General features: G+C 43.9%; 1 protein-coding gene across 1 annotated transcript in view; it reads left to right on the forward strand.

Annotated features, from left to right (window-relative positions):
- Positions 1 to 26366, forward strand: part of LOC311229124 (transforming growth factor beta-3 proprotein-like) — a 51077-nt gene that overhangs the window by 21521 nt on the left and 3190 nt on the right. Inside the window, exons 2-6 of the mRNA XM_084315145.1 lie at positions 7501 to 7664; positions 15855 to 15984; positions 18803 to 18910; positions 19772 to 19940; positions 26190 to 26343. Of these exons, the coding sequence (XP_084171271.1) occupies positions 7501 to 7664; positions 15855 to 15984; positions 18803 to 18910; positions 19772 to 19940; positions 26190 to 26343 (725 nt within the window). The remainder of the gene's footprint in view (positions 1 to 7500; positions 7665 to 15854; positions 15985 to 18802; positions 18911 to 19771; positions 19941 to 26189; positions 26344 to 26366) is intronic.

Genomic DNA, 26366 nt, shown 5'->3' on the forward strand with positions numbered 1-26366 from the left:
CACTCTACCGGCATTCTGGTGGACTGAAGTGTCTGTATCATTGTCAAAATCTTCTAATGCAATGCATGGATATACGTCAGCCACTTTTGCATTTCTTCTCAAGGTGATAGCCTTGTTAGTCGGATTTATAATCTTGACAGGAAGCCACCCATCCCCCCAGAGAGGTGTAACTACCCTGCCAACTAGTATGTTACGGTGCACACAACGAGAGGCGCTGGGCTCAACGATAACAGTACTTCCCATAGACAGTTTTGTCTTGGGTGGGAGACGACCCCACACTACATGCTCACTCATTGGTTCAAGTGTTACGGCCTGTTTCAACTTGACTGTTCCCACTTTGTCAGGAATTTCCTCCCCCCTCCATCTCTCAAGATTGGCCATGAACCTGATAAACTGACTGTTTTCGTCCTGACATGGTGACTCAGCTTTTCCCAGTATGCGCCAGTAGGCCTCCGTGGATTTGAACTGCCTAATTAAGGGCTTCATCACATTGGTGCCTATAATGAGCTCATCTACCTGACCCTCCACTATTAAGACTGGTACTATGTATTCAAAACCGTAAAGCTTAAGTTTCAGCTCACACGTTCCCACCGGGCTAGTTTGTTTCCCACCACACCCCACAAGAACAACATTGGTGGTCGAGATTAGATCACCCGTCACTACTCCTGCCTCCCTCAGCCGAGGAACCACATCAGCGCGCAGAGAAGTAGCCATGGATCCACTATCTAACATCCCCTGTAACTCAACCTTGTCTCCTGTCAATACGGTGGTGAAAAATAAACTGTCACTTTGGGATGTTCTGGTCACATTCTGCATAATTACTGTCTTGTCTTTGGGTGCTGCTTCACAAACGGACGTATATACAGACTGGATATCATCATTGCAATTGGAGGAAAAACCATAGGGGCCCACATTGTCCTCCTTTGAACGAGGGCCGGCTAGTTTCCCTGGGGAGGACCAGCCTGTCTCTGACCAGGGGGCTGTCTAGGAGTGGTTTGCCCACAATAGATACCAATATGCTCTGGACTCAGACACTTGAAACACAGCCTGTGCGTCCTGCAATGTGTCCTAGTATCGTGCTCCGAACTGCCACAAACCTGACATTCTTGAGAAGGTCTGGGGAGCTGTCTATGGGGGCCATTTTGTACATAAGGACCATTTTGTACAGACTGAGTGTTGTTGCCTAACGCCATTTCTAACACTCTCAGAACCCTATCCATTGTGTTATTCTCAGCTACAGGCGTCAGCTGCTCTAGCTCTGGACTACTGACAGCCACAGGGGACGCGCTTTGTTCGTGATTAACAACCACCCTCTCCTGTGATGACTCAATGGCAACCACTTGTTGTGTCAACCGACCTCGACTCGCTCTATGTTCTCTCAAATATTCATCCAAATGTCCCTGCACCTCACCTGCTGTCCACTCACGAGATGGCTTACTCTTGAACACTAAGGACAACTCCTTATCGGGGCAGTTACGGATGAACATGAGAACTAGATGCTTGCTCAGGCTAGTCTGAGATTCCCCCTTACTAAGAAGACACTGCTCTGTGGCTTCTGCTGCTTTGTTAAGCCTAATCCAATAGTCAAGAGGATTCTCGCTTGTATATGCTTTGACTGCATAAAAGTCAGCTAATGGAAGATCTGAGTGAATAATATCCCCAAAATGTTGTCTCAAAATGCTAAAAATAACACCCACCTCACTGACAGTTGAGTTACTACGCAGCCATACTTTGGTAACGTCCCGGGCCCTCCCCATTAGCTTGTTCATAACCTCCTCAACTTGTTCAGTTCCAGTACAGTTATTTTTCTTTCTGAGATACGTCCTCATGAGTTCCTCCCACTCAAAAACAGAACACTTATCCGTGCTGTCCCCTCTAAAATAGGGTGGGGCATTTGCATCTGAACGTAACACAAGGTTCATTTTGGATGCATCAATCACAGTATTCCCACATTGGTCAGGTTGGAACGTCTGTTGGGGATTTTGAGAAGCTAATACAGGTGAAATCCCCGTGATTGTGTTCTGCATTAACGTCATCCTAATAGCTTCCCCTATTTCTGACCCAATGGATCTTATCAAATTGGCCATTTGACTGGGGGATGTTTCAACACTAGTGTTGTTGATTTCACCAGGTGAGGGAACAACCGGAGTGAAAAGTAACGATTGGGCATTTCCCTCTAAGTGACCCTCTACACTCCTCCTTTCAGGACTAGAGGAACCTGAGCCACCTTGACTCCCCGGAGTAGACTGCATAACCGGTGTGTAATCGAGAACCCCTCTCCCTCTCCCCACATTCAAGTCCCTTGTAGGAGTGTTTCCTTCATTCAAAGTCATTTTCAATATCAAATGGTACTTTTACCGTTTTACTCTTCAGTGTGTTTTGGGTAACACACTCGAAATCAATAAACTTGATTAGAGACTATCTTTTTCAAAGGATTCAGTGCTCTCCAGCCTCCTCAGGAACAGACCTCAGGACCAGGCGGCGAATGCAGCGTCCCCGTGACTAGGTCGCGCCAGCAGCATCCACGCGTCTAGGCCGCCCCTGAAGCCTCCACGTCTCTCCAGCTACACCGGTGGTCGGCCTCTGCTGACCAGTTGATCCGGTTGTCTCGGCACCAGTTGTAGCGTGATGAATTCTGCGTGGTGTCTGGTGTGAGGTGGACGTAGACACTCAGACAATGGTACCCATTTGGTGGTTGTTTATTTGGCAATCCTGTTAATCAAAACAGCACGTACACAACACATGGCGGCGTTAGCGACCGTCATCAAAGTGCACTCCACCTCTGCTCTCCGTTCTCAACAAACACAAAGAGAGCGAGCACCTCCCACCGGCGTGTCTCTCGTCGACAAACCGGCCAAACCATTGTGTACTTTAGTTGAACGTATTTACAATACAACAATTATTCAATGGAAAGATATCCTATCTTCTCTAAACCCATTATAAAAGGCCCAAAAGGGATTTCGTTTGGAGGATTGGTAACTCAATGTGAGGAAATTAATATAACGTAGTAACCAGGACACCCCTCCATAACACTAAAGTGGGCTCGATCCACGTTGTTCCACTTTGTTCCTTCAAAGTAAGAGTGTTCTCGTTTTGACCTACTTATTTAAGATAAAAGGTAACAGTTTCTGTCCATGATTCTAGCATAACAACTTCACTCTGCTACACGCGCATGCGCATGAGCCGCGACAAGCCACTCAGCCAGGCAGGAATACTAAGCTCCGCTTAACGCAATTTATACAAATGGAAGTATTGATTTAGTCGTAACGAATTATTAAAAAAATATACCGTTAACTGGAATATGTTGTTTCTTTACACATATGTTGGATTATGTAATTGGTTTGTCATGACAAACCAATAAAAAATCGCGAATTAACCGGTGGCTACAACAACACACAGTAACTACATGCATCATTGTTTACAATGAACGGTGGGGCTAATTGAAAAGACTGGACACGGACGCGTTAAACAGCAACGCTGTTTACATAATCCAACATATGTGTAAAGAAACAACATATTCCAGTTAACGGTATATTTTTTTAATGATTCATTACGGCGAAATCAATACTTCCATTTGTATAAATTGCGTTAAGCGGAGCTTAGTATTCCTGCCTGGCTGAGGAGCTTGTCGCGGCGCATGCGCGCGCTCGGCCAATCAGAGCAACGCGGAAGGGCTTGTTGCTTGCCGAAAGGATACAAGCGACCAGGAAGGGGATTGGGAATTGGCATAACAACTAACATTGGGATGGGAGAAAAACGGAAAAAAAGAAGGGGGAAAAAGACTATAAAAAATATAAAAAAAATTGCAGAATAAAAGTATTGCTTTTCCCTCCCAAATAATTATTGATTAATTCATTTATCATTTAAAAAATTGTTGGCCGGTCCAAAATGAATGTTGTTGTTTACATGTTGTAGGCATGTAATCCCCTCCCTACTTCCCATTTCCCCACATGGAATGCACCCGATTGTGTCTATGCTTTTACCAACGCGTTCCTGTTTCCGGGTTCCCGTTTTGCGCTCTGATTGGCCACTGACCTACGCTAGTACGCCCCCCTCGCAAATCCCCTGAAGACAGATTTAACTGGGTATAGGAAGGAAGTACCATACGAGCCGCAAATTGAACATGCAGTGAGTCTGCAACAACAACCCAATAATAAACACTCGAAACAGCTATTACCAGACAATTACAACAGCAGTGGTGCCTGCTTCAAATGTCACGTATTATAGGCTATAAGCCCGTGTAGATCTATTCGGAATAATACGCCCCTCTAGCAAAACATGACACAATGTGATCCTATCTCCGATAGAGCGGCTGGTCGCAGAGACGCGAGTTGAACGAACACATCGGGAGGAGAATGAATGAATGAATGAAAACTTTATTTAACAGATTGCAGAATGGGTACAATACAGTACGGCTCAATACACACAATTGTTAAGGGGATGCAGACCAGAGAAAGACGTTTGTCTTGTTTACATCAGGGTCCCCCATTTTCAATTCAGTGAATTGTGACCAGGAGAATAGACCAGACGCGCATCATCCTATAATAACCTCATGTCCCCAAAGGTGATTAAATGAAAATCTACTTCATTCATAAAATACGGCAGGCCTGTGTGTGACTATAGTACTTGTTGTCAGCGATGGGATTGTCTTCTTTATAGATAAATAAGCCATTGTTGTTGTAGAGACGCCCGTGTTGTTGTGATGATGCATCTCTAGAGCAAGACTCGCTATAAATGTTTCAAAGTGTAACTCAACTGAAGAAGACCGTATAGCCTGCTGTACTGAATTGTCCGGTAAGTCTAACTAACAACAAGGCTATATTGCTCCATTCAGTGTTTATTATAATAACCTATTTGAGCTCATCATCACCGACCAGGGAACCCACACTGTGGCCGGATAATAATAAACAATAGCACACAGACACACGCTCATATAGCGAGGGGGGCGTACTAGCGTAGGTCAGTGGCCAATCAGAGCGCAAAACGGGAACCCGGAAACACGAACGCGTTGGTAAAAGCATAGACGCCACCCGATTGGATGAATGACATGCTGGTGCTCCAGTGCAACATCTAGTGGCTGAATGTTATCTAGACTAGAGCAAAAAGAGAGCCTTGCCAGCTGTAAGGAGACGTATAGATATGAGAATAGAGGCAACGGTAACTTTGAAATGAATGAAACGACAAAATGACGAGGGAACAACTATTTCCTTTTGAGGAAAAATGTCACTACTTTCCGCTACCCCGAACAGATCTCAAGTCGAAGTCAAACGCACACTATAAAATAAACATGAAGGTTTGAGTACACACCAGTGTGTACACACCAAGTTCTCTGAAATGTACACATCTCACTCCTACAGCATAGTTCAAAGGCTTTGCCCAGAGTGCCTGTGAAAAAAAAGAAGGTGAGAAACCGAGGGGATCAGCTTCCTGTGTTTGTACAGACGGCACTGCCCACGAGCAGTCGAGGTGAGGAGAGGAACAGCTGTTAAAACCTGGGGTGGAGAAAGTACCATGCCATCGGTTTACGAAGACACACCAACCTTAAGGTGTTGCCCCTCTTGGCATAACAGGTCCAGAAGGCTGGCTTTGTGGAATAAAAGTTTTGACTTGAAGCCAATGACATCATCACTCCTTTCCCCCGGTTACTGTGCAAATACAAATTCACTCTTGACAGCCCTGCTGAAAACAGTTAGGTATATTGTTGACCTTTGGCGGATCTGAAGTAATTCTCCCGACCCGCCATGAATCCCTGACAGGTGCAAATGGAGCAGAAAGCTGTAGGCAGAGAGGCAAATTGCTGTATGGGGAGATTTGGGTTGGCGTGAAACGTCGAAAGGGTTTCCTTTTATAGAATGGTACGCGTATCTGGCATACGGTAGTGAGGGATTGAGTTTAGGGGTTGTGGAGAAGCCATCACGGTCAGGGCGGTTTCAGCGGGTCTGGGAAGTGGTCAGCGGGACTGTGGACAGCAAGGTTTCTGATACGCAGATGCCAGGGAGGTGAAGTCATTTAAACTTGAACAGAGATGCAATTTCACTTAGAAAATGTCCCGTTTCCACCCCCAATAACATTATTCAAAAGGAGGAGGGAGGGTCGGGGTAGCCTTTCAACATTAGCCGACAGTTGAACCACATTCCATGCCAGTCACCATGAAGAATTGTGTACTGTGCATATGATTTAGGGGCACAAAATTAATACTTGCATACATACCTCTGTTTAACCCTTTCACTACCACACTACCAAAGGGTTAACCCTTTCACTGCGACAATACAGAAGGTTAACCCTTTCACTACCACATGACAAAGGGTTAACCCTTTCACTACTACACTACAGACTGTCTGTCGTGTGGTAGTGAAAGGGTTCAAATATATATAGTGGTAATTCTTAAATTTAAACACTGTTCAACACTGCTTGACGCACATTGTTACTTAGCTGCCAGAGTTGCACCCTTCCTGCTGACCTGAACTTGTAAGTCACTTTGGATAAAGCGTCAGCTAAATGACTAAATGTAAATGTAAACAAAGATGTTGCCTCTTACAGTAAATTTGTCAAAGTTCCTGTACTTGATTGGTCTAGCAGTGGAGGAATCTATATTTATATAACGCTTTTATCCAAAGCACTTCACAACTCATGCCTTACATTCACCCATTCACTCACACATTCACACACCGACGGCAGAGGCAACCATACAAGATGTCTTGCTCAAGGACACTTTGATATGCTGCCAAGAGGAGAGGGAATTGAACCGGGAACATTCAAATTACCAGAAGACTGCTCTACCTCCTTTACAAGCCCTTTACCAGTATGATCGCTGCTGCTATGGGATGGCATCCTCCAAATAAACTCAACACTTATCCCCTCTTCTTAGTATCTATATACACTATATAGATATAATCTAAAATATAAATACAAATGCAATATAAAAAGTACAAAAAACAAGATAGTCCAGTGAGTTAATGTGGATGAGTCTTGAGTTCTCATGTCCCGAGTTCTGACAATGATAGTGATAGTTCTCCTCCTGACCGCAGAGCCGGCCGGCCAAGCCCTTTGTTGTAGAGCCTGATGGCTGCCGGTATAAAGGACCGGCCCAGGCGGTTTGTGGTGTGTCGGGGGGGATGAGTCTTTGGCTGAACGGGCTCTTCATTCTGGCTAGCTCCTCATAGAGGGGGTGGGAGGGGTTCTCCAGGATGGCTTCTAGCTTTTTCCTCATCCTCCTCTCAGCCACCACCTCTAGATTATCCAGCTCACCACCCACTACGGAGCTAGCCTTCTTCACCAGCTGGTTCAGCTTGCTGGAGTCCCTCGAGCTGATGTTGCCTTATCATTCCTGTTCTCTCAGTAAATAATAAATAAATAAATAAAGCGTCTTTGAGCACCTGGAAAAGCGCTATATAAAATAGATGTACTATTATTATTATTATTATTATGAACAAGCAGTACCACCATGACACACGGGTATCCCACTTCATAAAAACATGTGTGTTTTGTACCCTGTTGCAGATGACCTGCCCTATTGTCCGAAGGGGATCACCTCAAAGGTCTTCCGCTTCAACGTCTCGGCCATGGAGAGAAACGCAACCAACCTGTTCCGGGCAGAGTTTCGTGCCCTGAGGGTCCCCAACTCAGGCGCTAAGAGGAACGAACAGCGGATTGAGCTCTACCAGGTGTGTAAAGGTACCGTTTTCACGTCCTTATACCAAGTCCAGTTAGTACCCTTACGAAGAAGTATCATGGTATTTCCGTCATTTCTTGGTCACCTTTAAGTACAATAGAGGTACCATGGTGATACATCATTTTTACTATGGCAGTACCTTGGTCAATTATTTACACAATGGCCAGTACCATTGTAAAACTGAAATTACCATCAAACTACCATGATACCATGATTCTTTTTCCGTAAAGGTGATATCTAGCCAAAGTCAGCAACACTGACTTAGTAGCCTACCTTAAATAACTCTAGGTAACTTTGAGGTTAAATGACCTTACTATGGGGCGAATTCATAAAAGGCATTGCATGGCTTTTTCGGACACTATACCTGTGCAAATAGCTCTGAAACACAGTTTGCTATTCACAAAGCTTGCGCAAAATACGGTGCTAATTGCATTGCCATCAGCATTGCGTCTCTGTGTGTCGGTGCTATTTGCGGGTATTTAAATTAGGTAATATGGGCGGAACGTGTGCCCCTTTCTATGCAAATGAGCCTCATCACAAAAACACTCCAATTCACAAAGATTGGCACTAATTGCCACATGCAGTTAAAAGCAACGCTATTTCCGTCTTCAGAGATTTGGTGGTAACTATAAGCGCATTTATAAAGGGTTTTCATTGCCAGCGTCTCAGGTTATCATGACAGCAGTCATTGTTGCCAGGGCGAAGGCATCGTAATGCCAGGCGTGCTTGTGAACGAATATTTCGAATGAGAATATCACTTTTTGATTTAAGCGAGACTGAGCAATAGAGTTGGGCAAGGAGCCAGGTTGTAGTTGTAAGGGGTGTAAGCGACCAGACCCCAATCCAAAAAGCTTGCCGGTCTAGTCAAATGTTTTCAGAACCTGCACAGACGTAATGGTAGTGCAGCATCAGCCACTGTCAAGACTCTTCTATCTTATACCTCTTAATCTTAGGTTCTTATTTGACAATCATATTGTGTGATGTTTGACAACTGCCCACTTTCCCTTGCAGAGGTTATCTTACCTTACCTTACCTTAAACAAAAACTAATCAGAAACCGGATTATGATTATATAACACCTCTCTTATAGTTATCTATTCTCTTGGGACTTATTTTATTTTATGTATCTATTTATTATCAAACTTCACTAGGGAATTCAAATACAGTATGAAACCACACTTAGGCTTTAAATATAGTGGGTTCATTATGTTGTTATAAATGGGCCGTAAACTGCAAGGTGAATGATGAAATGATTACACTTATAGTGTAGTGTATACCTCTCCCGATGGCCGGTGACTCACACATGGTCTTAGCCACAATTATATTTGTTCTGGACTTCAACTAGCATTTCTTCTGATGTGTACAGTACATATTTGGCATTGTATAAGTTCAGGCCAACATATGGTACAGGACCAAGTTACAGCATGCGTGGGGAATAAAAGAGTAGCTTACTGAAAGATATCCTTACTGAGTTTTTCTGATAAGAATACTTGGATTTGTGTGCATTCTAAGTGGGTATTATTTCGGATTGGATTGGATAGTCTTTATGATCCCCAAGGGGCAATTTGGTTTGCAACAGCACAACCAGTACACATGCAAATAAATACATAAAAAAATACAATAGATCATCATACAACTGCAATCCGGTGTAAAATAAGAACACAGAGTACATATTTGTTAAAGTGTCTATAGAGTAGCAGCTAAGCCTAAAGCTTATTTAAAAATCTTATTTAAAAATCCAACAGCTGACGGAACAAATTCTCAAATACCTATTTGACTTGGCCCTCCTATGGGAAGTATACCTCTGTCCTGAAGGCAAGAGGAGAAACTCTGCATAGAGTGGGTGCTGAGGGGCCGCTAGAGTGGCCTCTGCCTTCTGAGTGGCTCTCACTTGATAAACATGACTGAGATCATTCAGGTTAATGCAGATGGTCTTCCGGCACACTTTAACGATACTTCCCAGCCCATTTTTATTAGCCACGCTGAGGTTGCCAAACCAAAAAATCATTGCAAAAGTTAAAATAGACTCAATAAAAGAAGAATAGAAAATTTTCATCAGTGACCTATCGACATGGAAGCCCCTCAACTTTCTTAGAAAAGATTATCTCTGGTTGGCCTTTTTACAGATGTGATCAGTGTTGGCATCAAAAGTCCTTTTGTCATCTAAAATGGTGGCCAGGTATTTATATTGACTTACAGTCTCCACGGCTATACCATCAATAAGAGTGACAAGAGGGTTTCGGCAAAAGTCAATATGCATCTCTTTTGTTTTGGAGACGTTGATTTTTAAAGGGGAACTATTTTACTATTTCTTTCACTATTTGGGCACTTTTACACAATTCCTGTGAGTCTATGGAACACCTCTGTAAGTTTTTTTTTCAAAGAAATTCATTGTTTTGTATTTCTAATCAAGTACTCAAAAACAGCATTTTTCTACCTCAAGATCTTAAGCCGTTTTGAGGCTGGGCTCCAACCACTGTGTGGCCTGGTGCCAACTGCCACATCAACTGTCACATTATTATGCAGCTGAGAAATCTCTGACATCACAGATATGCACATTTTCAGATGACTCAGTTCAGTGAGGGTGAATATTGTGAGAGGAGAATTGGAAGAATACGCCAATATGAGAATTAGAGACATAGATCCTATTAATATAAGTCCACATAGCTAGGAAACAATGCTAAACACTGAAAAAGGCCATTTATAAGATAGTTCCCCTTTAAGTGAGAATCGTCACACCATTTGACAAAATTGTCCAGAACAGGACCATGATCCACCTCGTGGTTCTGCAGGAGGCTGACTATTACAGAGTCATCAGCCAACTTAATTATAGATCTTGACTGAAACGTGCTCCGACAGTCATTAGTGTAGAGCATGAATAACAGGGGGGACAAAACACACCCTTGGGGTGATCCTGTAGAACAGATCAGAGTATCAGACAGAGTGTCATTAACTCGGGTTCTCTGTGATCATCTCATTGTAAGGAAGTCTACTAACCAACATATAGTGGCACAGTGTGGCACGGTCAATGCTAAACCTTTCAGACAATCTACCAGCTAGAATATGAGGCTGCATTCAGTTAAAAGCTGACGAGAAGTCAACAAAACATAAATGTACATGAGTCTTATTGCCCTCCAGGTGCCCAGCAACAAGATCCAGCAATGTTGCTGTAGCATCCTCCACCCCCTTCCTGGCTTGATAACCAAACTGGAATGGGTCAATTGGCATTCAGTGTCATGGCCGGTAAACTCCTCGTCACGATTTGTTCAAAACTTTTCATTACTAAGGAGTGCCGAACAGTGTGCGAACCATAGCATGGTCTTTGGGTGAGCCTGTGCGCCGCGCAGGGAGGAGTCGGACTGTGATCGCAGACGTTACTGTAGCCTTTAGTAGGCCTTGTGTTGTGTATGTATGTATGTGACAAATAAACCTCTTGAATCCTGTCATATATTCAATCAGTTTCAATAACTACAGAACACATAATAGACAACAACTCACTTGTTGATGTAGTTGTGGTCCGGCCGTCTGCACAGCACATTCCATGATAAAAAAAAGTATCCATTTAGTTAGATAGATGATAGATCCAACACTGTCTACAGTATCTCGTGATATCTCTCAGACTCCTGTTCTGATACGACCGCAGCAGGCGCCGGCACGGTCACCGGGCGTTGTCAGAAGTCCCCACCGCAGCAGCAGCAGGTGTAACCATAGATATCTATAGTATATCTATGGGTGTAACGGTGTCGCCTGTAGATGATCCCGCCTCCTGCTGCTGTCAAGTCCATTGACTGCTTCACTTTCATCGTGAAACCAAAATTGGTTAGGCTTACTTGTTGCATTTTTCGTTTAGACATTATCCATTCCTGAGTGACCTTATTTACCTGTCAATACTATCACTGTCAAGTTCAACAAGTCACAGGTTACAACGTGCGGGTCAAGTTTGATTTGTGCTGTGCGTGCAGGCTGCAGCGCCGCCGCGCTCCGAATGGTAATTGCAAGAATAGCATGCATGTTGCCATAATATGTGTGTGAATTAGTGCGCAAATCATTAATCATACATCCAAAATAGCATACGTTTATTATTATACACGATGATGATACAGAAAATTACAGAAAAATTAGAAATGCATGGCAAAAGTAGCATTTATTTTCAGTAATTTAGAGACCCCCCAAAAAATCACAAATGCTGATGTCTGATCTAAGGGAGCCATGGCTGCCCCAGCTCCCCCGTGGATCGCACCCTGGTGCCGAAGGCGATTCTTGGAATCATATCTACAAGATGAAGAAAAAGGGTCTGAATCCAGTCAAGCTACATATACAGCAATCACCGAACATGGACACGCAGTGTAATGGATGCAAAGCATTCTCATAATAGATTGAACTGGTCTTACACAAAGTGCAGTGCATGCGAGTCACCACTAGGTGCAGCATTATGTTCTATGCAACTTCATGCGTACAGCTTTCAATGCCTTGTTTTGGGCCTGTTGCTCATTAGCACCAAATTAATTTACAGTGGTCAAAAGTGTCATTGGATATAATAGTATTTAATGACGAGGAATAACATTTCACAAGTAGCTTATAAAAGCATTGCAATATACAGTCTGATGTAATTTTGTAGGCTGTAAAGTTAGCTTTCAGTGTAACACCTGTTCCTATACGTTCTACGAGCAAGCGAATGCCAGACTATATCACCTTGGAAAGTATCTTGGCATGATCTGAATAATATTGCAGAGATAAGGGACAGTAACCAACCAAGCTTTATGATTATGAATGATATCACAGAGATAAGAGATGAGAACCAACCAGCCTTTATGAACGACATCACAGAGATAACGGATGAGAACCAACCAGCATTTATGAGCATTCTGTATTTTATGATATTTTCTTCTCCTTTCTTCTGCACTTTGATCATATGCACTTTTACTGTAATTTGTGCCTCTATGCATTATGCACTTTACTATGCTATTATAGTGCCGGAGGAAAGAGGAATAAACGGAGGTAACGTAATGCTTGTTTATTATACAAAGCCACGCCAGTAAACAAGAACACAAGAGCACATGAATCAATGAATAACAGCGAGTGCAACCGCAATAGATGTCCCCTCTGGCCACGGTGCCAGATCATTCGTTCCCTCCCACTACACAACCAGTCAGAGGAGAACACAAACCAATACTGTAGTCACTACACCATGCACTTTAGGGGATGTTGATATCAATTTTAGCATTTGTCCTTTTATACTGTCTGTGTTTTTTACATATTTTTCCTGTACTGTTTCTACTCTGCTCCTGTATTGGATCAGTTGTAGACACACAGTGTTTGCTCTGTACCTGTATTCCAATGTGGATTCGTCCAAACATGGCAAATAAAATCTCTGACTCTCTCTGACTCTGACATGGGTGAGCAGGCAACCTAAATCTTATTTAGCAAAGCTCAGAGACATTCTTTCCCATATGACGTCATGCTCATAATGTAGGCTAATGGCATGTAATTCATTATTACAAATCTCTAATTTGCCCAATTGACTATAACCAGCAAGTTGCTATGTATGACCACTGGATTAAACTGCAGCATACAGGTTAATTTACCTTGGACAGAAGAGATGGTAACATACAGTAGAGACCTGGCTTCCCACCTGTAGCCACAGTTTGAAGGCAGGATACACCAGTGGAAGCAGCTTCATCAGAAATACTGTGGAGGCTATTTTCTGTGTGTGCCGCACTGCCATTTGCTGCTCGTATTGCTGTGTTTTAGGAATGGGTGTAACCAGGGCTTGACATGAACCCTTTCACTGCCACACGACAGAAGGTTAACCCTTTACTATCACACAACCGACGGCGAACCTTCTGTATTGTCACAGTGAAAGGGTTAACAGGCTGTCGTGTGGCAGTGAAAGGGTTAATTGACACCCGCCAAATGCGGGTAGAATTCGGCAGTGGCGTGTAACTCTGTCACTCTTACCAGCCACTTTGGCGGGTAGACGTGCAGCGTCACCGTGTTAGAGTCGTAGTGAAGAGTCTCTTTCTCTCTCTCTCTCTCTATCTCTCTCTCTCTCTCTCTCTCTCTCTTGGAACACAGTGCACGCGTACTTGCGTCACGCGTAATGAGAGTCTCTCTCTCTCTCCTCTCTCTCTCTCTCTCTCTCTCTCTCTCTCTCTCTCTCTTTCTCTCTTGGAACACAGTGCATGCGTACTTGCGTCACGCGTAATGAGAGTCTCTTCTCTCTCTCTCTCTCTCTCTCTCTCTCTCTCTCTCTCTCTCTCTCTCTCTCTCTCTCTTGGAACACAGTGCACGCGTACTTGCGTCACGCGTAATGAGAGTCTCTTTCTCTCTCTCTCTCTCTCTCTCTCTCTCTCTCTCTCTCTCTCTCTCTCTCTCTCTCTCTCTCTTGGAACACAGTGCACGCGTACTTGCGTCACGCGTAATGAGAGTCTCTCTCTCTCTCTCTCTCTCTCTCTCTCTCTCTCTCTCTCTCTCTCTCTCTCTCTCTCTCTCTATCTCTCTCTCTTTCTCTCTTGGAACACAGTGCACGCGTACTTGCATCACGCGTAATGAGAGTCTCTTTCTCTCTCTCTCTCTCTCTCTCTCTCTCTCTCTCTCTCTCTCTCTCTCTCTCTCTCTCTCTCTCTCTCTCTCTCTCTCTCTCTCTCTCTCTTGGAACACAGTGCACGCGTACTTGCGTCACGCGTAATGAGAGTCTCTCTCTTTCTCTCTCTCTGTCTCAAGTAGCCAAACTTTACACTATAATATATACTATAACTATAATAATATATACATTACATATAGACACTGTGTGTGTGTGTGTGTGTGTGTGTGTGTGTGTGTGTGTGTGTGTGTGTGTGTGTGTGTGTGTGTGTGTGTGTGTGTGTGTGTGTGTGTGTGTGTGTGTGTGTGTGTGAGAGAGAGTGATTTTTGGCTGGTGAAAATGCTGAGTGTCTAGTGACTTAAAACCACTAGCCACAGTGACTGGTGAGCCAAAAAGTTAATGTCAAGTCCTGAGTGTGACATTGTACATGAGCGGATGTATTTTTAACTTGTTTAACTTGTAAAGTAAAAAATTTAAGAAATAAACTAGTGTGTTGTGTGAATGTCTCTTCAGACCTTCAGACCTCGTATTTGGTCAATTCCATTCATATTAACCATAGTGTAGGACTACACTCCGAATGACAGAAATATGTTTTTTTACCGCATACTATGTGAAAACATGACTTAAATGTGCTATAGATGCATTTTTTATGTAGAGCAAAAAAGAATACACCCACAGAACATTTATAAAGGTGCAGAATAAAAGTATTGCTTTTCCCTCCAAATAATTATTGATGAATGAACGAATAATTTAAAAAATGTATGTTGTTGTTTACATGTTGCAAGCCCTGCCTACTTCCAATTTCCCCCACGTGGAATGCAACTGATTGGATAAATGACATGCTGGTGCTCGAGTCTAGTGTGACATCTAGTGGCTAAATATTATCTATAGCACCTTTAAGTTACTTGACTTATGCCCCTTTTCCACTGCATGGTACAGTACCTACTCGACTCTACTCTACTCTACTCTACTCTACTCTGCCTTTTCGGTTTTCCATTGCCAAAATACCTGGTACCAGGTACTTTTTGGGTACTTTTTTAGTACCGGCTTTTTCGAGGTTCCAATCGGTTAGAAGTGGTACCAGAAAAGTGACGTGAAACACTGCAGACCACTGATTGGTCAGAAGAAAGAAGCGTCACACGTTGGAGCGTCCTGCACAAAACACAACACCGCCATCTTTATTTAGCCTTGCGTAGGATTTCTTATTTGTTTGCAGCAGGAACAAGTGCAATAAACAAAAAAGGATACGCTAGTAGAATAGACACGAGAGGTAACGTTAGCAGAATAGACACAACCAGAGTCTGGTTAATGTTGTTAAGGATTGATTGATTGAAACTGTGTTTACTCTGGCTTGCTCCAAGCCCTCACGGACATAGCTATGCTCACGGAGCTTTCATGATGTACGCCAGCGGCCCCGCCTCCCCACACGGAGATGAAACGGAGTACTACTTGCAGTGGAAAACGAACGAAGTACCAGGTACCTAAAGCAAGTAGAGTAGAGTAGGGTAGAGTCGAGTAGGTACTATGCAATGGAAAAGAGGCATTAGATAGTAGCTTTGGTTCATTCTGTCAATGTGACAAGTTCATTGTTGATTTTCAGATCCTGAGGCCAAATGAACACATTGCAAAGCAGCGCTACATCGGAGCCAAAAACTTGCTGACCAGAGGTACCCCGGAATGGGTCTCCTTTGACGTGACGGAGGCGGTACGGGAGTGGTTGACGAACAGAGGTGAGACTGAAATAACTGCTGCTTTTTTTATAAACAAATATCTGTTTAATCAGGGGCGGCTGGGTAGCGCAGTGGACTAAATGCTCGCCTACCACCGCAGAGACTCTGGGATCGAATCCAGCTGTCAGCGGTACCTCCGGCTTGGTCAGTCGTCCCTACTAACACAATTGGCAGTATTAGCGGGTGGGAAGCCGGTGGGGTATGTATCCTGGTCGTTGTAAACAGCGACTCCTACTGGTCGGTCGGGGCGCCTGTTCAGCAGGGGAGGGATCTGAAGAGATAAGATATTCCTTTATTGATCCCCTTGGGGAAATTCCAGTGACACACACATACAGCTCATCGTCTCATTAACAACAACATATCACAATCATTACATTTTTACAGTAACAACGGCACAACATAAATTCAAACAGACATGTACATTTGTTGACACGACTACAGAATGCCTGAGACACCATATGCGATAGTCGGCTGCGACAACACCGGGGTGTCGTTGCGCCAGGTGGCGGGAGGGAGGGTGGAAAGATTGTCCAGCGGGAGGGGGCAGGGACGGTGGGGATCGGGCTTTGGTGATGAGACAGTCATTTAGGCTCCCCCCCTCCAGCGCGCATACTAGTCGGCTGCCGTCACCATCACGTGGGAGTGGCGCCGGGCGTACACGCGGGAGGGGTGATTGGGTAGGGAGTTGGGGTGGGGGAAGCCGCTTGCCACTCTTATCTCCCAGAGGGCCTTCGACTCCAGCAGCTCCCTGTTTCGACCTTGGTCCAGGAATTTGTTTTGGCTGACTGACTGGCACATTTATCCCAGCCACGTCACTTTAAATTTGATTTGAATAGAGTGAAATATAACTCTATTGATTTGAGTGGAATGAGTTTTAACAACTCCGTCCAAATGACTGAATGCATTATTAGTCCAAGTGTCCAAGTGTCTTAATCAGTTCATTTTGGAAGGTCCTGTGCGCGGTAAACAGATCCAAAAATCTTCTTATTGCAGTCCAAAAGCTTCGATAATCCAAAAATGACCACGTCTTCAAGTTGGTAGCCCGATTATGATGTCCCAATAGGCAGACAGGGTTAGCCTTATTCTGCTTCTTGAAGAAAATATGCAATCCACTGATTAGATCCATTTAGAGTTGATTTGAGTATAGTCCGGCAACCGGCACGAAGCAGAGCATAGCAGCGTCGGGCTCCATGGAGCAGTAGAGGCGGCGGTAGGAACGGCCTTGAGGAGCCTGGGGAGAGGAGAGAAATGCGACTGTCTCTGGGAAGGGCTGGGAAGGAGATAGTGTGATCCTCCCACGCGTTACACTCCCCCGGTGAGAGTCCTCGCTGTCAGGTGAAAAGAAGCGGCTGGCTGACTCCACATGTATCGACAATAGGGGGCAGTAGGGGGCAAAAGCGTGCAACGGCCAGGAAGGGAATTGGCATAACGACTAAATTAGGATGGGAGAAAAATACGGAAAAAGGGGGAGAAAAAGTAGATAAAAAAATATATATATATATATCTGTTTAATCTTATCTACTTAATAGACAGTTTCAGTGGAATTGTGTTGCTAGGGAACAGCTTGGACTGCAGGTCCTGTTTTAGAATTGTGCCACACTCCTACGCAGCACTGTCTCTATGACTGTAAGCCACAGCTTGCTAAACCACTTCTGCCCAAAGAGACTAAATCTGTCCCAAATCCAGACATCCGTGATCAAATTAGTTTGAAAGAAAATGCAGCTTTAATGTTGAATTGGGTGTAAACAGAGCCAAATAAACACAATTTAAGCTTGTGTAAACATATATGAGTTAAGCAGTGATGTAGTTATCAGAAAAGTAAACAGACTATAGTTCTATGTCTTTTCTGTGTAAGGAAACCATACCTTTATGGCTGCGTTTATCGTCATTTGTGAAGAAACAACACAGTGAATAAACAACGTTGCACGGACACAGTGAAATCAAATTATTTAACTTTTTTTTTAAACTCTTTCAGTTCTTATTCATAAAAGAGAGCGAACAATAATATAATAATATTTATTCAATATGTTAAGGGGAAATAATAAGTGTGTAGGTAGCAACGGCTAGTTAACTTTTTTCTTTGGGCAGACAGTGGAACGTTGTCCAACTCTTTCTGTAGGAGGATCCGTTTTTGCTGACACATTGAATGTAGGCATTTAGAATGTGGATGTTGTCAAGTTGAAACCGTCCATACTACTGTAAGTAGGGATATGCACAGATACTGTTATCGGATATCAGGGTGATACCATGCTTAAATAGATTATCAATAAATCCTGACTGATTAATTGGGCGGCCGATTAAATTGGCCGATATTGACCTATCACAGACGTATTGGCTGATATATTTGCCAATAGGTGCCGATATATATCTTTTAAAAAAGAATTGTGGGTCATTTAGAAATGATAAATCTATTCGAAAAGTTTTACGTAACAATACAGATAAATTCATCATTAATGAAGATTAAGCTATTTCAAATAGAATATAGAATAGAACATGCAACTAGTTTGGTTCCAGCTCAAATATAATTCAGTTAGTTATTGTGTGGGACTACATGTAAAACAAAACATACTGTATATATGAAGAATATCAGCCGGTATATCGATATTGGAATATTTTACTCCCCAATACCGGTATCGCCCCCAAAAATACAGTATCAGTCAGGCTATAGTTATCACAGCAGAGAATTTCCCACGTATGAAAATCAGATCCCATGTCAAACAGTCAGATATTAAAGCAAAGGGATTTGTTTCTTTTTTCTTTCTTTCTTTCCATCTCTGTCTTCTTTTCTTTCTTTCTTTCTTCCGTTCGTTTCCACCAGGAACCAACTTGGGTTTGGAGGTCAGTGTACACTGTCCCTGTCACACCTTTAACCCAAACGGTGACATCATCGACAATGTGAATGAGGTCCTGGAGGTCAAGTTCAAAGGTGAGATATTACACAGGGATGTAGTGGAGGGTAAACCCACCTGAACTCAGTTCACCATCTTTTTAATATCATCTAGGGATGTGGTGGAGCGTAAACCCACCTAAACTCAGTTCACCCATCTTTTATAACTATGAAGGAAGGAATATCTGTGTGCATTTCTTTTGCATATATCAAGAACCGTTCATCCGATCTACTTGCTCATGCTCATGCTGGGTGTATTCCTGAGGACCTAGGGGAGTACAGTGTTGAATTTGGTACTATTTGGCCAGATGGTGGCGCTATAACAATAAACCTTATGTTTGCCGGGTGTATTGCTGACGACCCATGGGAGTGCAGTGTCGAGTGTGAACACTGCAAGCAGCCATACCACAGGTCTCCACAGAGCTGCAAGCAGCCATACCACAGGTCTCCAGTCCACAGAGCTGCAAGCAGCACTTCTGGGGGCCAAGCCCATTCTGAACGGGCACGCGCTCCGAACGGGCACTGCATTAGTTAGGAATCCTAACTAATCCCAAATCCCCAGCATAACATAAGAGCAAAATGGCTGTGAATAATGGTCAATTGCTCTTGTCTGTTGTCTTTGTGTGCATAGATGTAACGGTTCAGGTGGAACAACCAAATGATTGCTACGAATTAAATGGTACCAACGTTTAGGATTTCTTTCATTACCGTGATAGTGAAATATTTTTTGGTACAAAAAGGTACCAGATTTTGAGACATCTGGTGTCACGCCTATCCTTATGAGAGAGAATTTAAACCAAAATGTTAACCTTTTTCAAAAATACCTTCATAAAGTCCATGTAGTCCATGACCATGACCACACAATATTTGACCACCCGACCTTTCGATGTGTCCCTGCAGGTGTGGAGGGAGATTACGAGGAGCACAGTCGCTGGGATCTGGGTCATCTGAAGAAGCAGAAGGATCAGTACCTGCCCCACCTCATCCTAATGATGATACCGCCCCACCGCCTGGACACCGCGTACACACGCCGACGCAAGAGAGCGCTAGACACTAACTACTGTTTCTCGTAAGGCACTCGACACGTTCTACTGTTTCTCGTAAGGCACTAGACACTATAGTCATAAGGCACTCGACACTAACTACTGTTTCTCGTAAGGCACTCGACACAAACTACTGTTTCTCGTAAGGCACTCGACACTAACTACTGTTTCTCGTAAGGCACTCGACACAAACTACTGTTTCTCGTAAGGCACTAGACACTAACTATTGTTTCTCGTAAGGCACTCGACACAAACTACTGTTTCTCGTAAGGCACTCGACACTAACTACTGTTTCTCGTAAGGCACTCGACACTAACTACTGTTTCTCGTAAGGCACTCGACACTAACTACTGTTTCTCGTAAGGCACTCGACACTAACTACTGTTTCTCGTAAGGCACTCGACACTAACTATTGTTTCTCGTAAGGCACTCGACACTAACTACTGTTTCTCGTAAGGCACTCGACACGAACTATTGTTTCTCGTAAGGCACTCGACACAAACTACTGTTTCTCGTAAGGCACTCGACACTAACTACTGTTTCTCGTAAGGCACTCGACACTAAAGTGTTTCTCGTAAGGCACTCGACACAAACTATTGTTTCTCGTAAGGCACTCGACACTAACTACTGTTTCTCGTAAGGCACTCGACACTAACTACTGTTTCTCATAAGGCACTCGACACTAAAGTGTTTCTCGTAAAGCACTCGACACTAACTACTGTTTCTCGTAAGGCACTCGACACTAACTACTGTTTCTCATAAGGCACTAGACACTAACTATTGTTTCTCGTAAGGCACTAGACACTAACTACTGTTTCTCATAAGGCATTAGACACTAACTATTGTTTCTCGTAAGGCACTCGACACTAACTACTGTTTCTCGTAAGGCACTCGACACTAACTACTGTTTCTCGTAAGGCACTAGACACTAACTATTGTTTCTCGTAAGGCACTCGACACTAACTACTGTTTCTCGTAAGGCACTCGACACTAACTACTGTTTCTCGTAAGGCACTCGACACTAACTACTGTTTCTCGTAAGGCACTCGACACTAACTACTGTTTCTCGTAAGGCACTCGACACTAACTATTGTTTCTCGTAAGGCACTCGACACAAACTACTGTTTCTCATAAGGCACTAGACACTAAAGTGTTTCTCGTAAGGCACTCGACACTAACTACTGTTTCTCGTAAGGCACTCGACACAAACTACTGTTTCTCGTAAGGCACTCGACACAAACTACTGTTTCTCATAAGGCACTCGACACTAAAGTGTTTCTCGTAAGGCACTCGACACTAACTACTGTTTCTCGTAAGGCACTCGACACTAACTATTGTTTCTCGTAAGGCACTCGACACAAACTACTGTTTCTCATAAGGCACTCGACACTAACTATTGTTTCTCGTAAGGCACTCGACACAAACTACTGTTTCTTGTAAGGCACTAGACACAAACTACTGTTTCTCGTAAGGCACTCGACACTAACTACTGTTTCTCGTAAGGCACTCGACACTAACTATTGTTTCTCGTAAGGCACTCGACACAAACTACTGTTTCTCATAAGGCACTCGACACTAACTACTGTTTCTCATAAGGCATTAGACACTAACTATTGTTTCTCGTAAGGCACTCGACACTAACTATTGTTTCTCGTAAGGCACTCGACACAAACTACTGTTTCTCGTAAGGCACTCGACACTAACTATTGTTTCTCGTAAGGCACTCGACACAAACTACTGTTTCTCGTAAGGCACTCGACACTAACTACTGTTTCTCGTAAGGCACTCGACACTAACTATTGTTTCTCGTAAGGCACTCGACACAAACTACTGTTTCTCGTAAGCAGTGATGGGAATAACGGCGCTATAAGTAATGGCGTTACTAACGGCATTCGTTTTTTCAGTAACGAGTAATCTAACGGATTACTCTTCCAATCTTAATAACGCCGTTAGCGTTACTGCAAAAAAATGCGGCGCGTTACTATGAATTAACCTGTTTCTTTCATCAGACAGATCTCTGCGCCGAGAGGCAATAATATGTTCTTCCTTGTTTAGTGGGCAGTGCGCGAGCCAAGCATACATGCTGACGATTGGCTGAGGTTGAATAAAATGTCATGGTAAGCCAATCAGAGGTGGAGGTGGGCGGGTGTCTAAAGCATCCAGAGTCTGACACACAGCGCGACAAGACAATCGATCACTGATCAGTCAGCATGAGACCGCGGTCCGTGTAGTGTACGTTTTGAGCCCAAATAATCCAAAACGAATCCAACGAACAACACAAGCGACTCAGTCAACATGAGACCGCGGGTCCATGAGCGTTTTGTGTTCACTCTTTGCAGCGCAGGGCACTGAGTGGCTCTACTGCAGTGCCGACAGCCTTATCAACAGTGCTGCACTTCCTGGTTTAATAGCACAGGCTTCAGGTGCTCAGAGATATATATACCTCTGTATGTCATGCATGTCTTAAATGTCATGATTAGATTAGTTTAGATGATTCGATTAGATTCTTATATCTGTATGTTGTGTATGTCATTGATTGATTGATTGAAAAGTTTATTAACAGATTGCAGAATGGGTACAGTACAGTACAGCTCAATACATACAATTGTTAAGGGGATGCAGATCAGAGAAAGACTTTCGTCATAAATGTCATGAATTGAAAATGGGGGACCCTGATGTAAACAAGACGAAACTCTTTCTCTGGTCTGCATCCCCTTAACAATTGTGTGTATTGAGCCGTACTGTATTGTACCCATTCTGCAATCTGTTAATTAAAATGTTCAATCAATCAGTATATATTTGTTATTTATTTTTGGTATAGTGCCTAACAAGCATAATTTAATGTTGCCCAGTTGTGGCCTGTTGAGGGGCAATACATATCAAAAGTTCCAAAACATCTATTCTGTTTGTATTTGTATGATCCACTATATAAACATAGTAATTATAATATCTACATACATGGCATTTGATTGTTTATGTAAAAAAAAAAAACTTGAAAGTAACGCAATAGTTACTTTCTGAAGTAACTAGTTACTTTTATAATTTGTAACTGAGTAAGTAATTTAGTTACTTTTTGGAAGAAGTAACTAGTAACTGTAACTAGTTACTTTTTTAAAGTAACTTGCCCAACACTGCTCGTAAGGCACTAGACACTAACTACTGTTTCTCGTAAGGCACTCGACACTAACTACTGTTTCTCGTAAGGCACTAGACACTAACTACTGTTTCTCGTAAGGCACTAGACACTAACTACTGTTTCTCGTAAGGCACTAGACACAGACTACTGTTTCTCGTAAGGCACTAGACACTAACTACTGTTTCTCGTAAGGCACTAGACACTAACTACTGTTTCTCGTAAGGCACTAGACACTAACTACTGTTTCTCGTAAAGGCACTAGACACAGACTACTGTTTCTCGTAAGGCACTAGACACTAACTACTGTTTCTTATAACGCACTAGACACAAACTACTGTTTCTCGTAAGGCACTAGACACAGACTACTGTTTCTCGTAAGGCACTAGACACTAACTACTGTTTCTTATAACGCACTAGACACAAACTACTGTTTCTCGTAAGGCACTAGACACTAACTATTGTTTCAAATGTATTTGTATAGCCCACAATCACAAGGAATTTCCCCCATGGACTTTACAGGTCAAGAAGAAACATCACAATAGATCCAGAACAAAAACCACCATAAAATCCACATAGGCAACACTCCCAGACTTTCCCCAATCAAGATGAGGAACGACTCACTAACACCTAGCAATAGGAGAAAACAATAACACCACCGGCGCTGTAGTGGAGAGCACCCTCAGTGGGGCTGTTCAAAGGGGATCCCCCCCCATCAGGATGTAGGTGATATAGTGTTGCTGTGGATGATAGATGGATGGAGAATAGAACAAGCGAATAATTGGTATGTATATATACATGTAATGAAATTCACATGGTAGCAATAGTATCTAAAGTACATACTGTAAGAACATTTTAAAATAAATAAAATGGAGCTAAGAAGAAAAAAGCATAGGAATACGAGCACTGGTATGAAGATAAGATGAAGGCACAAAGTCAAGGCTCAGAGCTCAAAGTCTCAAAAGTCAAAGGACTCACTAAAAACATGGTATATCATCATGTCATGTCCAGTGGGTGGTGCAGGTGGGCCGTGAGGTCCACTGGGGTTAAGGTTAGAGTTAAGGTAAGGGCCGTGAGGTCCACTGGGGTCAAGGTTAGAGTTAAGGTAAGGGCCGTGAGGTCACTGGGGTTAAGGTTAGAGTTAAGGTAAGGGCCGCGAGGTCCACTGGGGTCAAGGTTAGAGTTAAGGTAAGGGGCGTGAGGTCCACTGGGGTCAAGGTTAGAGTTAAGGTAAGGGCCGTGAGGTCCACTGGGGTTAAGGTTAGGGTTAAGGTAAGGGCCGTGAGGTCCACTGGGGTCAAGGTTAGAGTTAAGGTAAGGGGCGTGAGGTCCACTGGGGTTAAGGTTAGAGTTAAGGTAAGGGGTGTGAGGTCCACTGGGGTTAAGGTTAGAGTTAAGGTAAGGGCCGTGAGGTCCACTGGGGTTAAGGTTAGAGTTAAGGTAAGGGGCGTGAGGTCCACTGGGGTTAGGGTTAGAGTTAAGGTAAGGGCCGTGAGGTCCACTGGGGTTAGGGTTAGAGTTAAGGTAAGGGCCGCGAGGTCCACTGGGGTCAAGGTTAGAGTTAAGGTAAGGGGCGTGAGGTCCACTGGGGTTAAGGTTAGAGTTAAGGTAAGGGGCGTGAGGTCCACTGGGGTTAAGGTTAGGGTTAAGGTAAGGGCCGTGAGGTCCACTGGGGTCAAGGTTAGAGTTAAGGTAAGGGGCGTGAGGTCCACTGGGGTCAAGGTTAGAGTTAAGGTAAGGGGCGTGAGGTCCACTGGGGTTAAGGTTAGAGTTAAGGTAAGGGGCGTGAGGTCCACTGGGGTCAAGGTTAGAGTTAAGGTAAGGGGCGTGAGGTCCACTGGGGTCAAGGTTAGAGTTAAGGTAAGGGCTGTGAGGTCCACTGGGGTCAAGGTTAGAGTTAAGGTAAGGGGCGTGAGGTCCACTGGGGTTAAGGTTAGAGTTAAGGTAAGGGGCGTGAGGTCTACTGGGGTTAAGGTTAGAGTTAAGGTAAGGGGCGTGAGGTCCCCTGGGGTTAAGGTTAGAGTTAAGGTAAGGGCCGTGAGGTCCACTGGGGTTAAGGTTAGAGTTAAGGTAAGGGCCGTGAGGTCCACTGGGGTTAAGGTTAGAGTTAAGGTAAGGGGCGTGAGGTCCACTGGGGTTAAGGTTAGAGTTAAGGTAAGGGGCGTGAGGTCCACTGGGGTTAAGGTTAGAGTTAAGGTAAGGGGCGTGAGGTCCACTGGGGTTAAGGTTAGAGTTAAGGTAAGGGGCGTGAGGTCTACTGGGGTTAAGGTTAGAGTTAAGGTAAGGGGCGTGAGGTCCCCTGGGGTTAAGGTTAGAGTTAAGGTAAGGGCCGTGAGGTCCACTGGGGTTAAGGTTAGAGTTAAGGTAAGGGCCGTGAGGTCCACTGGGGTTAAGGTTAGAGTTAAGGTAAGGGGCGTGAGGTCCACAGCTAGCCATCAACACTGACGAAGGAACACATTGGTTCCGAAACATGTTCCAGGCTGCAATTAAAACTTTGAATCTGAGAGTGCTGGTCCGGCTTCCTGCTTTCTTCTACTTAATCTTCGGGATTTCAGCACCCAGTGTCAGACATTGTGAGCGCGGTCTAACTCGACTTAGAGTTAAGGTAAGGGACATGAGGTCCACTGAGGTTAAGGTTAGAGTTAAGGTAAGGGCTGTGAGGTCCACTGAGGTTAAGGTTAGAGTTAAGGTAAGGTCTATACCTCACATACCAAGTTTTTAGGGAGTCCCACTTACAACAGAGGGCTCTGCGATGTGCTTATGTTTGCGCTTTGGCGGTTTTGCCTTTAACCCAGGTTTCAGCATCGTCATTACTTATCAAACCAATGGCACTGGTGCACAGCTTCAACCAATAGCTGATGTGCCGGGTTTGAACATTTCCCCATTTTTTACATTTCACAACTTTATTAATAATAACCCCTTTCAACCTTCAACCTCGCCGATGAGCCTGATGAAACAGAATGCAAAACCCTTTGCTATGTCTCAACTGGCACTTGAAGATCATGGATCTTGTGAACTCTTTGAATAATAGAAACATTATGTAAAGATGAACACATCCATCTGCAAGATGAAACCTTCGAGTCTTGACACTTTGTGTCGGAGGGTACTGACGGAGACTCGTGTTGTGTTCCCTCGCCAACAGGAACATGGAGGAGAACTGCTGTGTCCGCCAGCTCTACATTGATTTCCGTCGTGACCTTGACTGGAAGTGGATACATGAGCCTAAGGGTTACTTCGCCAACTACTGCTCCGGGCCCTGCCCTTACCTGAGGAGCTCCGACACCACACACAGCCAGGTAGGGAGGACCGGTATACACCA

This window comes from Notolepis coatsorum (assembly GCF_963971535.1).
Source record: "Notolepis coatsorum genome assembly, chromosome: 5".
Classification (NCBI taxonomy): domain Eukaryota; kingdom Metazoa; phylum Chordata; class Actinopteri; order Aulopiformes; family Paralepididae; genus Notolepis; species Notolepis coatsorum.